Genomic DNA, 16,240 nt, shown 5'->3' on the forward strand with positions numbered 1-16,240 from the left:
GTGTTTATGTTTCAGCATAACTGAAATGCATTGAGTAATTTCAAGCAAACTTTGCATACTTTTGAATTACTATCTAGAAAAGAGTGTTGGAGGCGTTGGGTAAGATGTCACAAGCACCTAAGGGCACCAAAAGCGGGGGGGGGGGGGGGGGGGGGGGGGGGGGGGGGGGGGGGGGGGGGCGGGGGGGGGGGGGGGGCGGGGGGGTTGGGGGGGTTGTACAGGCTGACAGTGTAAAAATAATTCGGAATCAACGAACAAATTAGTGTCTAATCCATAGTTTTCTAGGTCACTGAGATGGATAGTGACACTCCTGATGCCCTGTAAGTCCAAGTTCATCCCAGTTTGGGAAGAGGTGGTGGGGTGAGAGGGTGACATACAAAATGTCAAAAATGCTGGGCAATGTAAATGGAGCAACTATCTTAACAGGAAAGGGGATAGTGAGAGAGTAGAGGGGGTGTTAGGGAGGAGAAAGAGTTTATTGGTTATCTTTTAAGTTATCCTAAGCAATGCCTGGTTATTCAGCTAGTGTATATGATTATTATTATATATATTCCCCATTTTGCTACTCAGTTAAAGTAAATCTTGTAAATAAACAGTCACAAGACATCTCTCTCTCTCTCTCTCTCTCTCTCTCTCTCTCTCTCTCTCTCTCTCTCTCTCTCTCTCTCTCTGAGCTTCTCTCGCTTCACTTGTCCTGCTGCTTGTCTGTCTTTAGAAACTGCTGGCGTCAGATACCAAGAGCCGAGAATTAATCAAGAAGCTGCCAGAGAGCATACAATGCTAATGAAATAGGTCACCGAGAGAAACTTGGTCTCAGACACTCCTCAGACGCGCCCCAACTCCCAGTGAAAGCGGCAGTTCTCCATCTGCTGAACTGCCCCCTTGTCCCCCTGCCTTTGTGTCCCACATGGCAGCATTCTGGACCATACCTGACGGCATTGGAGTGAAGTTCCTTTCCATCGTTGGCGCCCTTTAAGAAGCAGAAACCAGCGACCAAAAGACGTTAAAGTATGGGTGTATTTGGCAGTTAATTTTGTGGTCTATTACTGAATTTTTTCCCATCTCAGTGCATGTGCGAACATTCATAGCTACCCATTGTTATTCCCCCACAGCCTTGCTCCCTTGTTTTATGAAATTAATCCAATTTAAGCGCTGTGGTTCCCTTGAAGGCGATTTACTAGAGCCCATTGCTTGAATGACCTCCCAGTATTAGCAGTAGCTAAGTCGTCGTCTGTGTTTCAAACCTCCCATTCAGTACAATAACTTCCTGCGAAGTAATTCAGTCATTTCTTGCCCTATGAGGGAATTCTGAGAATATACAATTTATGTTAAGCAAGTAAGAAGAGTTGGCGGCATCACCACATTTGATCAGTCATTTGTGTGTTGCACGTGTTGATAGAGCAATACCTTGTTTCAGATTTCCTATTGCCTTCATCCCAGCTGTGAGAGGTGGACTTTTATTTCCTTTAAGCGCTCGGGGCACCCCTTATTCGCGCTCCAATTCCTCAGCACGTTTCAGCAATCTGGCCACATGATTTCAGTGCTACAAGCTTCGGGTCTTTTAGTGATGTGTTTTACCTCAAGAGTCCTAGCACGTTGAGTAATTAACTTGTAAATATAACCACTTTAAATTTTATCCTTAGAGTTTTCCTTACATTTTCCCTTGAAATCTAATCTCAGCCCTAAGCCTTAAATTTCTGTTCATAAACTAGACCTCATAAGACCTCCCTTTTGATTAGGTCTGATACATTTAAGCATTTTCTAAGCAAGAAGAGGCTAGATTTATGAAATTATAATTATATATACATACGTACATAGCATTTACCACATTTCCTACTGTCTTCCTGTGGTTACTGGCCTCTTGCATGATTCGTAGATCATACCACACCAGCATGTCCTGTTTCTTAATTTATTTGTAATTGATTCCCTTTTTCCATTTGTATTTTTTCACTAAATCTTCAAAGGTAAGGTCTTTAAACTGCAAAGGGAGACCATATTGTCGCGAAATAAATAGAAAACTGTGAATTGACATATCTAGTTTCGTTGGGGTACAAGTTATTTTAAAATCATACTAATTTTTTACCATTGTCTGTCACCCTGATATAAAGTGTTCCCATGAATGTATCAGTGCTAATTTCATAAGGTGCCCAATTCCTTTCTCAAAGGAATTTTGTAAATATTCATTTGCTAAACACACATCATATTTATTACCAAAATAAGAAAATAGTTTTCTTTTTTTGTATTTCATAACATAATTGCAAAAATAAATGAAAAACAAAAGATTTCAGACAGATTTTGATTACACTTTTAAATTAAGTCACTCTGGAACGAAGGACTAATCCATCTGGGTTTGGTAGTGTCCCGAATTGAAAATAGAGATCTTTTAAATCATACACCATAGACAACTAATCCCAAAATGCTTAATGACTCTACGAGCAGTTAAGTTTTTGCATGATCATCGGATAGTTTTTTTGGGGAGGAAACCTTTTCATTGGATGAGGTTAACTCTTTACTACAGAGGTTGCTCGTCAGATGTACTTAAGTTGACGGTACATTATTTAAACTGCTGCTGTGAGACACACATACTGTGATCGAATTCACCAAGCTAGAAAGAGAGAAGGCGGGGGAGGGGGGGCAGCCCCCTATTATTAATCCTCTGGTTTAGATGCGCGTCTGTCAAGGTGGCTGTGTTAAGTTTGCTAGTGTATACAAGGGCTCCAAATCATTGCAGGCATTGCATATACACCTTGAGCCAGGCTGAACTTGGGCTAAATAACAATCGACAAGGCTGAGGGTGTTTCTTTTACTAGTTTGAGATGCTGTCTATTTCAGAATTATCACTTATTTCCATCAAATACCGTAGAATTCAGAAGACATCGTCACGATATCAGAGATACTGATCTGGATATAAATCCTGATGCATTTCGGTTTATTCTCGTTTTTACGTATGCAGTTGATCATAGGAAGGTTACCGTCTTTGATTACTGATGTGAATTTCATGCATGACTAATCTTTTGGTTTAAAAATTCATCAACCATTCTAAGATGGATTCGTAGAGGGCCTCTTGATGCATCCGTGTCTGAAGTTCCAAGATAAAATTAGTGATTCTTTACTAACCCTTCGTGGAATAATTTGTAGGCTTGGTGTTCATTACAGTTTCACCTGTGACTGATGGCATAGCCAGGAAAGATAGATAAAAATAACAGGCAAGAAACTAAACAGAAAAAATATTAGGGCACAAGAAACGACGATTTTAAATAATGAAGAGAAATTCTTAATTTCAGTCGTAATAATTTTTTCATATTCTGTTTAAGTAATTAGTACTGACTTTTACATAGTCCAAAGAGTACCAAGAGCATATGTCACTGTGATAGCTCATGTGAACCCGCACCCTGCCCTACTACTGAAAAGTTCTTGGCCTTTATTCTTTGCCAAGGGTTGTTGCTGAATTCACACTATGCTCTATATTGAGCCTTTCTGGGAGTTTTGTGTTGAATGCCGATGTGTAAGGGTAAATCCACGTATCTAAGCATTAATGAATGGCAGAGGATATTTGATTAACCCTTGAACTCAACCTTGAGGAATAGTGCTATCAACACGGTCGTGGGGTATATTGAACCCCATTTTGAAAAATAAAAAGAACGTTGTACTCAAAATTTGATAAATCTGAAAAAAGTACAAGAAAATACAACATTTATACTTTTATTTCCACTGAGATTCAATTTAATACTGTGGCAAAGTGATTATGTAAGGGGTAACTCAAAAAGAGTACTAAAAATAGCAAAATTTACTACACTACATAACCAAAAAAATTATAAAAAATCTAAAACTACAGGTGAATTCTTGAGCGATGACCCACACACATCCAGGTCGTAGGAGCCTCTGCTATGGGAATGACAGCCTCCTGGTAGCAACACACACTGTACGGGAGAGCATAAAAAAACAGGTATTTTTTTTGTAAGTGAAAAAATAGTGATTTTGCAAGTAAACTTTTTATTTTTATTTTTTTTATTCCTGTAACGTTGTCTATGAACACTATATGTCTCAAAATTGTAAGATATGTTATGAGTGCACACAGGCGACGTTTTTTTCAATAAGAATATTGTTTAACATTTGTTTACCACTGTAAATGAACAACAAATTTTTCTAAGTCAAAAAAAGATGTATATGCTGTAAATATTTGTTTTACTGTTTTCTACCATTGTACATGAGCAGAAAGTGTCGATTTCGATGTTCTTACCTTTGTGTATTGGTTACTGCTGACAATCCACGCAGAATGGGTAGATGTGGCAAAGGGACACTGGGTTCCCACAGCCAGTGCACCTGTGTCGGGTCTTCCTGTCCTCGTTCTTGGGACACAGTGGGCAGCGAGTTCTGCTGTCAGTCATCACTATGCAGCCTGGCAGGTAGAGGGATGTCGCAGACAGCACATTAATTAACCTTCTTGAGGTCACATAGACATCTTTGGACTGTTGACCAACCTCTTTTCTGCTCATGGTTTGATAAGGGCCATTGCCAACTGCTGCATATACTATATGCACCGGGGCATTGTAGAACCACCCGTCATTTGCTGGTTTTCACTATATTATCCACAAGTTGATAACACAGCAACTTATCAACCCATAGAAGACACATGGGCCATCTTTTTGCCTTTTGACCAACTCCATTGAAGGAACACATCAGGTCGAATGTGTCGACCCCACCCTTGGTCTCATTATAAAAGCATATTATATCTCAGGCTTCCCATTCGGCATGATAGTTGGATGAGTGTGCATTGTGGAAATGAGATGCACCAATTTCTTCTTGGTCCTTGATTCGTCTTTGCAGTATGAGAGTAAAGTCATGTTGTTGGTGTATAAGAAAGCACTTGCACCTGGCCTCCGATTTCTTGTGTCCTTCATTTCCAAAGGTATCTCCTTCTTGTTAACCCTCACAGTACCAACGTGGGTCATGCAGCAGATGATCAGGAGATCGGTTGCTAAGGGCACTGACGTAAACCCGTTGTCTTTGGTGACGATTCTATTGGTGTGGTGGTAAAGCATGGTAAGATCTTTGGCAAACTGATGGCCAAGGGTTATGCCATCCTGGGGTCTGGTGCCCAGTTTCCCCAGCTAGGGAATTCCACCCAGCATGTACTTGCTGCTATTGTCATGTATAAGAACCAGTGTTATTCCATATTTGGCTGGTTTGCTGGGAATATACATATGGAATGGGCAGTGCAAACTTGTCAGTCTCATGCCTGTCCTCCCGTGTTACTCTGTCATCAAACCTCAGACAGTTGACCAGGGAGGAGAAGCTTTCCTCTGACATGGCTGCACAGTTGAATGCTGAGCCAGTCTACGGGCTAAACATTTCCCTTGTGGCTAGGTGGTTGTCCCTCTGGCACCCACTGAAGTTTAGTACCCCCCAAAAGTGCTCACAGCTAGTCTGGTTCTATCAGGGACATCCTTGCCTTGTGATAGTCGTACTTGGCTTGCTTCTCTTGGAATGATCTGGTTGGTCCACTTCACTATTGCATTTATAATTTCATCCCCAAGCAGCAAGTTCATCAGTTATTCTGGGGTGTCTGCACTCCTTGCCTCTGGTACAGGTCCTGAGGCATAGGCAGGCGCATTGTTACGTGCTGCTACCCTTACTGCCATGGATGTCCATGGACAACAGTTACACGCAAAGCCAGATTTGGATATAACCATGCTGGTTTGAAAGTCGATGATTCTTGGAACATCATCATCATCGTCATCAGCAGCAGCAGGCGGAGAGGGAGGCACAGCAGGGATAACAGTAGCCACAACAGGGTCAGAAGCAGGCACAGCAGGATCATCAAGGATCATCAGGGGGAACAGTAGACCTAGCAGGGTCTTAAGGAGGCACAACATGGACAGCAGGAGACACAGCTTTTGCAGCAGGCCGAACAGCTTGCTTGCCCTCATCTGAAACTTCATTTCATCAAACTCCTCACTATCCTCATCAGATGATGTGGGTTGCTCATAATTTTTGTCAATATCCGAGTCATCAGTCCAATCACTTCCCACATTATACTCTTCATTTTCACTTTCTCTTGTCGGTAATGAAGTTACATCTGATAAACCGGACATATTCATTATGTCCTGCAATTCTTTATCAGTATAAATCTTCCCAGATTTTTTATTGGCTAATTTATTGCACCATAAAGCAAAATTTCAAGGCCTGTAAAGAAAAAGATATATACGTACATTAGAAAGCAGAAAATCATATAACATCGCTTACCACAAGCGTGGGGCCTACTCAGTCACTGTAAGTTTATATACTCTCACGTTCTTAAGGTATATTTGTACTGTAACACTGTTTTGGGTATACCTTACCCCAGTATATTTACATTCACAATTTCGGGGTATATAATACCCACACATTTTTTTAACGTTATACATTATACCCACACATTTTTGAAAGTTATCACAGTACTGGGGTAAAGTATACCCGATGCACCCACAAAGGGGCTCCACAAGTGCACAATCACCGAGACAATACCTTCCACAACAACAGCACCAAACTGACTGAAGCTACAGTGAAACCCATGTAGGTCACTCCATGCACAACGTGGCTTCACATGAAAACAAAAGAGCATTAGTATCAAATACACCATGACAAAGTTTAAGAGTTAGGTAGAATTCAAGTAGTACCATATGTAACCAGGTTAACTCTTAAATTTGTACTGTTTATGGTCTCCCTTGAAAGATTAATAGTAGTCTTAAGGGCGTCCGTCTCCTTCATGAGTGCCTGCGTCTGGAGACAATGAACTAGGCCTCTCCCTGATCCAGGTAAAAAAAATGCAATGAAATAACTAAGGATTACAGGTGAACACGTCTACGTAAGTTATGTCTGGGAATTAAACAAATGTATTTTTGGAACTGACCTCCATGAGATTGTATGGCGTTCTATAGACACGTTATTAAAAGTCGATAAATAGGCTATGTACAATTGTTGTATAGATGAGTATGGTATGAATAAGGTGGAGATAGAAATATACGAAAGAAAACAATGAAAGAAAGGACAAGACATCTATATTCTGCCTCAACTTATTCGTATGGGGTCTGCTGACTGAGGCCTCCATTCTCAACATTAGTACTGGAATAACTAAGTGTTTCAATTGCCATACAGCCTTTTAGTGTTATTTTAGGAACCATTCTCCTCACTTGTCAGTTTTATATTTTCTGTGCACTTTTTTTTGTTCATTGCCACCAATTTATATCTAGAGATATTTCACGTAGTTTCAAGACTGCAAAGTTTCGATTTATTCAGTCTACAGCATTCATGACCCTTAGAGGGTTAGCTATATTATTTCCCTGTAAGTAAATTCCTGTGAAGCCAAAATCTTATGGATAACAAAAATTATTTTTAAATGAAACTACTCTGGGTATGTTGCTCATGTTCAGCATGTTCTGAAAATGGGAATGCAGCACACACTTAGGTCTTAAACTTGTGTTCTGTTGTGGTATATTTGCCTCTCTAACCAATATTAGTGTTCATTTTCTTTATATTATTCAAAACTAGAAAATGTGTTAAAGACAGCAATCTCGGGAGAGGGAGAGAGGGAGAAATGGAATTTAGAGTTTTGGCAAAAGCCCAAGCACTGTGATCTATGAGGTTATTCGGCACTTGGAGGGAAATTGAGAGTAGGTGTGTTTGAAAGGTTTAACAAGAGGAAAACCTCGCAACCGTTGCGTCATGAAATAATTGTTAGGAGATGGTGGATCGTAAGATGGAAGAAAGCTAATATGAATGGAGGTACAGTAAAAGAAATGAAAGGGGTTGCAGCTAGTGGCCGAAGGGACGCTTCAAAGAACCTTTAGGAATCCGTACACTGTACCTCATGAGGTGCACTGACGACACTACACACCACCTCACGGGAAGAGAGAGCGAAAGAGAGTAGCATGAGATGAATAATTTCATCCTGTTGAGGTTCACGTCACTTCTTGGAGGTCCTCCCGTTTTTTGATATGGCTGGATGTTTTGATGAAGTACTCAACCAGGAGAAGTAAATTTGCAACTTTAGGTCAACCAAGAATTTTTGAGGGAGAATAATTAGAAACTAGCTGGCCAACCTGGCCAGGGGAAAGACTGAAGAACTCTAAGAAGCTTCCCTGCACCACCTTGTGCTGACTGTCCCTTTTACCCAGAAATTACTGTACTGACCTGCCAGCGGTAACTGAATGGCAACCAATAAATTCTCTCTCTCTCTCTCTCTCTCTCTCTCTCTGTTTCTTACCCTCTTTCTTCTCCTTAACACCCCCTTCAATCTTCCTCTTTCACTTTCTCTCCCTCTCACTCACTGTCACACCCTGCCCAACCCGACTCCCTTTGCTTTTGATGTCTTACCCCCCCCCCCCCCCATAGTATTCCATAGTAAGTCATATTTATTAGTATACCGAAAATCAAAAGTCATATTATTTACCACGTATAACGAAAATTAGGTATGATAAATTCGTAATGTTATTAAGTCTACGGGCTGAACCAGACCCGTTTCGGGGAAGGGCCCCCGCCCCCTCCGACGCCTTTGGCGCAAAGTTTTGTTGCTTGAAACTCCATAATAAACCATCTTAAGGGTCCCCGCTATAACCCTGCCACGTTTCATGCCCATCAGACAAGGCGTTTGGCCGTGATTGAAAGGCAAATGGAGCCCATTATTTATAGTAAGATTATCTTGAAGTAGGTCATGTCTATAACAGATAAAATGCGTAATTTTGGGAATAGTCGTCGGCCAGTATTAGTTGCCATGTGCCTGCAGTCGCTTAAGTGTGATGGGTTATAATTCGTTTTTGAATCTTATGATCTAGAGGTTGCTAACAATAATAATTATCCGAAGACTTAATGGCGATACAGCACCAGTAGCATTTTTTTTTTCTTTTTTGCTGTTGTTTTAATTAGCTCCGGCAAAGAAAAAAAAAAAGTAACAAGATCCAAGCTCCACATTGGAGAATCGCAGCTGAACCAACACAGCAGACAGGATGGGCCGAATGACGTCAGACGTACGCAGTCTAGCCCGCCCCCATGGACTCGACACATACACTGTACTTGCATGAAGCACGGTTGTAGTGATTGCACGAGAGAGAGAGAGAGAGAGAGAGAGAGAGAGAGAGAGAATACATATTTAAAAACGGATCCATTTAAAAATGTTTTCGACGTGATTTAGATCCATGCACTTCCTTACATGGCGCCAAGTGCTTCTACGTAATTACCGTAGTTGGGTAGTTACTAATAAAGAACAATGGTAAGGGATTTTCCTCCTTAAATTGTGCTGTTCTATGAGTGGATATTACGTCTCGTCGGGAAGTCCAGGGCGTTTTAATCCTTTGGTTCAAGAGCAACATGGATCATTTTCCCTCGCTTCGAATGGTTCGAGTTACTGTTTAGGCAGAGACGCAATCATTCATCTCAAAGGGTCCCATCATGAAGGGCGGGTCTCCTGTGTATTTGGAAACGGATTTTCAACCTTACTCCCACAGTGCATTGCAGCAGTCGCTTCAGGATTGTTTTGAATCCTGAGCTGAGGAATGAGGGAATAAAGAAAAAAAGAAAGAAAAAAAAAGAGGCCGTAAAAAGTAGGGGGTTGGGGGACATGGTGAACGAAGCAATGTGAGAAGGGACAATAAATGATGATTCCGTGATAGAGGGTTCGCTCAAGGACATGAACCATCAACTTTGAACGAAAACTTAAAACAAATGCCTGGTCTTTCAATTTTCTTCATGTTGAATGAATCTCGGTTTCAAGATACAAAGCAGTCAGCATACATAATATATCCCATTGTAATGAACGTGTGTAAGTAAACATTCTAGATTTGTATACATGGCAATATTGTATGGTTCTGCCAATATCAAAATGAAACAAAGCGTTGTGTAGTGAGAAAAAAACGTTGAGGCTCGTTCGCGCCATCTCAGGGGGCCCCCAACCATCGCCTTGGTGAACCCCGAAGCTACTCAACCGCGCATTGCTCTGCTCAACTGACATAGTAATACAGTTTCCTTCCCTCTATGGCTTATAGGCCTCGGATTTCTCATCTTTGATTCTGGTGCTTTAGTTATTTTTCAGTTTGCTTTGCAACCAAGACAGAATGTTTTTCGCTCTTCGAAATTCTACTCTCGTAGTCTTCGTTTCATTATGCATTTAAAATGGTGTTTATAGCCATCTCTCTCTCTCTCTCTCCAATGATTTGCTGTGAAATTGTGAAATAAGACTGATTTATATTCTTTTTCAAGAACCCCTCTCTCTCTCTCTCTCTCTCTCTCTCTCTCTCTCTCTCTCTCTCTCTCTCTCTCTCTCATACGCATGCCTTTCCGAAACAAAGAGTGGTAGTTGCATGAACGTTTCCTTTTCTTCTTCGCCACGTTTTCAGCTAATGCGTATTTGTTTACCCACGGCCGGTGGGAAATACGTTGGAAAGTTGAAATCAACTATGGCCTTTAATGATCGCCGTTAACACTGATGCTTGCTAAATTTCCTGTTGAACCTTACAGTTCATTCTCCGCTGTATTTTGTAAACTTAGTGTTCATGAGGGGCAAGTGTAATTGTTGTTGAGACCTTAACATCATTCACATTTCATTCACCTACCGTCTTTATATAAATAAAACATTCAAGAGTCCCAGGAAGACAACAGTCTAAGAAACATGCTTTAGCATAAAACATTTCATGTTGCTTCAACACATCATCAGTCTGCAAAAATTAAGTTTTTTTATAATAAATTAGAGGTTAAAAGCACAAACTATAAAAAATTATTAAAATTAAATCATTTAAAACTTTAAGATGAAACATGAATGAGAAGGCTACCTATTCAAGGAAGGGAAAATAAAGACTTAGTCTGAAACCAGCTTCTAAAATAATGCGCTTAGTAATAGAATGAGAGGAGTAGATGAATATCGGCTCCAAAGACGCAATACATTTTATCCCATTCGTCGTGTCCCGTTCAACACGTGACCTTTGATCTTCTACTTATATAGGAGCCACACCTTGTGTCCACCTCTCTCTCTCTCTCTCTCTCTCTCTCTCTCTCTCTCTCTCTCTCTCTCTCTCTCTCCACTTATACCCTTTCGTGATATATATAAATGAATCTCCTTCCTGTGAATTTCTCTCTCACCAAGGTTCAACCTCCCACTTTTATTCCCCCAAATATAGTTTCTCTCTCTCTCTCTCTCTCATTTAAGCATAGCACTCTTCAGCAGTTAATTGCGACTGTCTTTTCAATAAAATTCTCGATTTTTTTCTTTTTCAATCTCCCTTGGACTGGTGTCATCGACATAGAAATTAAACGTGGAAGTTTAAGGTCAGTCTGGGTTGCTGCTATCAAGGTTTGCAGAGAACAGCCATTGTTTTGGACGATTCCGTTCCCGGGTATTTTCCTTAAGGATTCTGACTGTCATAATTTTATGAGCTGAAAATCTATATTGAACATAAAAAACCTATTACTTCCCTGGGCCACGCAGGAACAACAGCATCAGCGACGAGAGAGAGAGAGAGAGAGAGAGAGAGAGAGAGAGAGAGAGAGAGAGAGAGAGAGAGAGAGAAAGCAGATTGTAGTGTCTTCAAGACTTAAAGCAACCGAGGTAGTCAACAACGCTCGGCACCAGTCAGATTCATTGACTTGGACTTGACAACACTGTTCTAGCCTCGTAAACCGTACTTGCGCAGCAAAGTAGCCATGCCTCCACTGTGGCCATGTCTCCGAAAATAAGCCTGAATGGACAAGTGGCAGACAAGGGACTGGAGACAAATGAATAGTCGATTGCCTCGATTATCTTAGATGCCCCTAAATAGAACGAAAGGATGCCGGGACTGGACTTTTCGGGCAAAGTTTTTGAAAGATTCAATGTGCCCCTTCCATCGACTTGAGTTTTTAAGACTGGAAAGGCTGGAGATGACTTTCAGGCTGCTTCGAAGGCTGGAGACAAATTGAATGCCTCTTCAAAAGGATCACGAAAGTATCTTCGAACCTTCGTCCACTGAAATACTTTTTCAAGGTTAGCGATTTAAAAGGTAATCAAAAGATTGTGATTATTTTTTGAAGTTTTCCAAAGGTTCGCCATGAAGAATTAAGTTTTCTGGGTTTTTTTCTCCCTTACAATATATATTCTCAGTCTGAGAGGACAGGTCGCCCGCGCGGGCACACACACAAACAAACAAACATATATATGCCTCCGCATATAGCCTCAAGCTGGAATCAATGTGTTATTATTATCATTATTATCTGCAATATTTTTCTTTATCTGTGTTACTAGTAATTTTATTCTACATTACATCTGCAATATTTACCAGTTATTGAATCTGAGCTGAAATAAAGAATATATATATATATATATATATATATATATATATATAATATATATATATATATATATATATATATATTATATATTATATATATATATATATTATTTTTTTTTTTTTTGGAGAAACAAAAGCCACAGCAGTGTTAGAAGTATTCATGCAGAGTTAAAAATGATTAAGGGAAACTTTCAGATATTATATACGACGCATCCCTCTCAGTCCTACTGTGGCTTTTCATTCTCGATATTATAGCCGCGTTACAGGTGCATTATTATTGATGTTATATTGTGTCAGTGCTGTTTCGCTTATTTTTGTGGCTTCTCTACCCCGTCACTCGTCAACATTTACTTTCAGCTTCCTCGTGCAAACTCTCTCCAGCTTTTTTCAAATACAGACTACAGACATTGAACGCTTTTACCCGATTATGCATTTCCTCATGACTATTACCAGCTATTCTGTATTTCTGTATCGATAAAATTGTTTTTAAGAAGCAGTCAAGTCATGCTACAGCCATGTTTATAACCTCCTGTTGTACTGATTTTGTCATAATTTTTCTTAAGGTACACTTCCCCTACTTGTCTAAACCCAAACTGCTCTTCCTCTATCAAGCCCTCTGAGGCCGAGAAACACTAATATATGTTGTATGTATATATATATATATATATATATATATATATATATATATATATATATATATTGTTCTTATGTTTAAAAGCAACGTTTGTAATAAACAGAGATTCATACTTAGTTTTTTCGCGTTTGGGTAAGAAAGGTTACAGTGCTTGTTTTGCTCAAAACATTTATTCGACAAATTCTAGAGAAAACTTATCTTCCAAGCTTGTTCACTTCCTGTATGAACATTATTGTATGAGTAGTTAGCTATTTAAACATCCTCCATCTCTCAAAAATCGAGGTTTCGTTTCTGCTGTGTCCACATTTAGGAGAGGGTGGTAAGGAATTTGGATGACTTTACGATTCGGGGAAAGATCACTTGAAGACAAGTCACCATCCTTAGCGTGAATGCGATATAGTGTGAAGCCTTTAATTTAATGCGTCCTGTCTCCCTACTCTGCTGACAGTGGAAGAGCTGATTGACATGTAAGCGTTTCTCCTCTTCCGTCGTCACCCAATTCTCTACTTCCATAACAGTAATAGAGCAGTCGTGACTGAGTCAGAATAGAGGAAATTAGGGGCTGGAAGAGCCATCGCTTGCTACTATAGGGCTCCTGTTTTTCACAGGTCGGCAGTTTTCTTTTATTCGTACTGCAGAAGTGTGCAGGAACTCCAATCTCTAATTGAATCATTTAAAAGTCAACAGTATGCAGAGTGAGAAACACGGCATATCGCTTATGAAAAAACTTGAAAGCCAGTGGTTACATGCGAAACCCGCTTGCTTCCTTGCTAGTGTCCCAATGACCTTCAGAGGAGCTGCGTTACCAGACGTAAAATTGCGCTGGAGTGTTGTCAGATGCACGAGACTGCTAATGCTTCTAACATGCAACAGCGGCTAACAAGGACTTTTTCTTTACTTTAGACTCACAAATATCTAATTGTGCTCATGCATATCTTTGTTCCTATATGTAAATATTGAGTATTGGTTATGCAAGGCATTCAGTAGAGAATTGATGAAAGTTGGAAATAATTAAGCTCAAAAATACATACACACACACACACACACACACACACACACACATATATATATATATATATATATATATATATATATATATATATATATATATATATATCGTAGAGAAGGAAGATCCAACTTCTTGGCCTGCAAGGAAGGAAAACAATGATCGCTGGGAAAGTCCAATTACTTTCCTTCGCGAACGGCCGGGAAAGATATCGTAGGAACCGATGATATAAACGCGGCAAGGGGCGTCCAGATATTGAAGTCGAGGTGCAGTCTAGACGAAGCAATAAGAAAACAGAAGAGACAGAATGATAAGAAAAAAAAAGCAAAAAAAAAAGAAGAAGAAAAAGAATCCTCGCTTACATTCGGCCAACTTTGCTTCGGGGGGAAACCAGCCAAAGAGCAAACGGTACATGTGTCCTTTATCCTCTAAGAGTTATTCCCAAGCTGCACGTATGTCCATTTGGACTCGAGGTTCAAGGTTGCAGTCTCCGACCGCATGAACACAAACACTGCACTTCGGTAGGGGGAAGGGGCTTATTGGCTGGGAGTCTCTTAGGTTGTTGCGGGGAGCCCAGATAGGGGGTGGGGGAGCGCTACACAGCGTTAGAGGGTCTTCGTTGGGAGATGGGGAACCAAAGTTTTTCTTCTTCTTCTTGTGGGGTTGTGAGAGAAGGAATTGATGGGGAAGGGGGGTGGGGGAGGAGGGGGATTGTTTTGGACGGACAAAGATGGTGCAATATGATATATAGGAGGTTAAATGGTTAGTACTAAATATATATAGTCAAATCTTGTATCTTAAATTCAGTAGTGTAGCTGTGGAATCCTATAGAAATTCTTAATAATTATGCAGTGCCTAAGAAAATTATTTCATACTGTTGTTATCAACAAAATTGTTATTAGTATCATTTTTTATATATAGTGCCTGAATAGACTACAACTTTTGAGTATATAGAGAATCACGTGATCTTGTATCAAAATTATGTTTGCCATGGAACTTTATGCTATGCAAACACGCACATCTATATGTGTCATCAAATTCATATTCGTCACCAAAGTCAACTCTCGTTGATTTACAAAGTAGTTATCGGGAACTTAATGACGTGAAATCCCTTACTCATGCGAGCATTATATCCCAAACTAGTTACCGTTTAAACTGGTTACCGTCATTTAAAGTCCGTGCTTACTTACTAAGGCAGTACGAAGGAAAAGGTTAGAAACCACACACGGATATATATAGTGTATATATTTATTTATCACTTTATAGCATTTCTAGCATTTCATGAAAGTAAAAGTATGCGAGGTTAAGACCGAATTCGTTGCTAGGGAGAAAACACTCTGAAGGTAGATGTTGTAATCTTGATTCTTAAGGAATTTATATAAATTTATGCATATTTCTCAACCTTTGCCGTCAAGGGATACTTCGAGCCTATTTCATTTTTACTGGAATGCTCTCTCTCTCTCTCTCTCTCTCTCTCTCTCTCTCTCTCTCTCTCTCTCTCTCTCTCTCTCTCAGAACCACCCTGCAACCATTGTGGACTATATCAGTATTCGGCTATAATAATATAACATGCGCCTAAACTTTTTCGGCTCAATCGAGTTTTCTGTACAACGTATAAGGCTGTATGAATCTCTCAGCCACGGCCAGTTCAGTGAAATTGTCAACCGGCCCAGATAGCTTGTGTTGGTGCGTTGCCAGGCGCACGATCATGACTAGCCTTAACCTTAAATAAAATAAAAACTACTGAGGCTAGAGAGCTGGAATTTGCTAGGCTTGATGATTAGAGGGTGGGTGATCAGCATAGCCAGGTGCAGTCCTCTAGCTTCAGTAGATTTTAAGGTCTGAGGGCGGACAGAAGCGTGGACGGAGAGACAAAGCTGGCACAAAAGTTTCTTTTACAGAAAAGTAAAGAAAACGTTATTAGTATGAATTATACACGCTGAGTCCATGGACTGTGAACTGCACGTTTGCATTTGCCCTCGTCGAGCCCGAGGCCAGCCTCTCTCATCACTGGCCCTTTCTAGGTAAGACGAATGAAAGGAACTCTGTTTGACTGTAGGAAGGAACGTCACTTTTTGTATATGGTCATGATTATTGACTGCTATAAACTGAAATGCTGTTTTAAAGTATAGAGCTGAGAATAAAGTATAGAATACAGCAAGATACTGGAGAAACTAGAATGTTCTTCGGTAAATGAAAACCACACTTGTTAGTATGAAAAAAATAAAAGGAGAGGTCTCGCCGTTTAGGTTTTCTCTATCGTGTCCACTCTTTATTCAGTTTCCCCTAACGGTGAGGCCGATGGAT

At 40.2% G+C, this 16,240-nt stretch overlaps 1 protein-coding gene across 1 annotated transcript; it reads right to left on the reverse strand.

The window, feature by feature from the left end:
• Nucleotides 1-3,719: 3,719 nt before the first annotated feature.
• On the reverse strand, nt 3,720-6,179 carry LOC135200587 (uncharacterized). Its single transcript, XM_064229213.1, has 2 exons — nt 4,241-6,179; nt 3,720-3,920 (listed from the first exon to the last, which is right to left on the reverse strand). Exon 1 carries the CDS (start codon nt 6,099-6,101, stop codon nt 5,553-5,555), a length of 549 nt encoding a protein of 182 aa, XP_064085283.1. The 5' UTR covers nt 6,102-6,179; the 3' UTR covers nt 3,720-3,920; nt 4,241-5,552.
• Between the last annotated feature and the right edge of the window lie 10,061 nt (nt 6,180-16,240).

The sequence above is a fragment of the Macrobrachium nipponense genome, chromosome 27 (genome assembly GCF_015104395.2).
Source record: "Macrobrachium nipponense isolate FS-2020 chromosome 27, ASM1510439v2, whole genome shotgun sequence".
NCBI lineage: Eukaryota > Metazoa > Arthropoda > Malacostraca > Decapoda > Palaemonidae > Macrobrachium > Macrobrachium nipponense.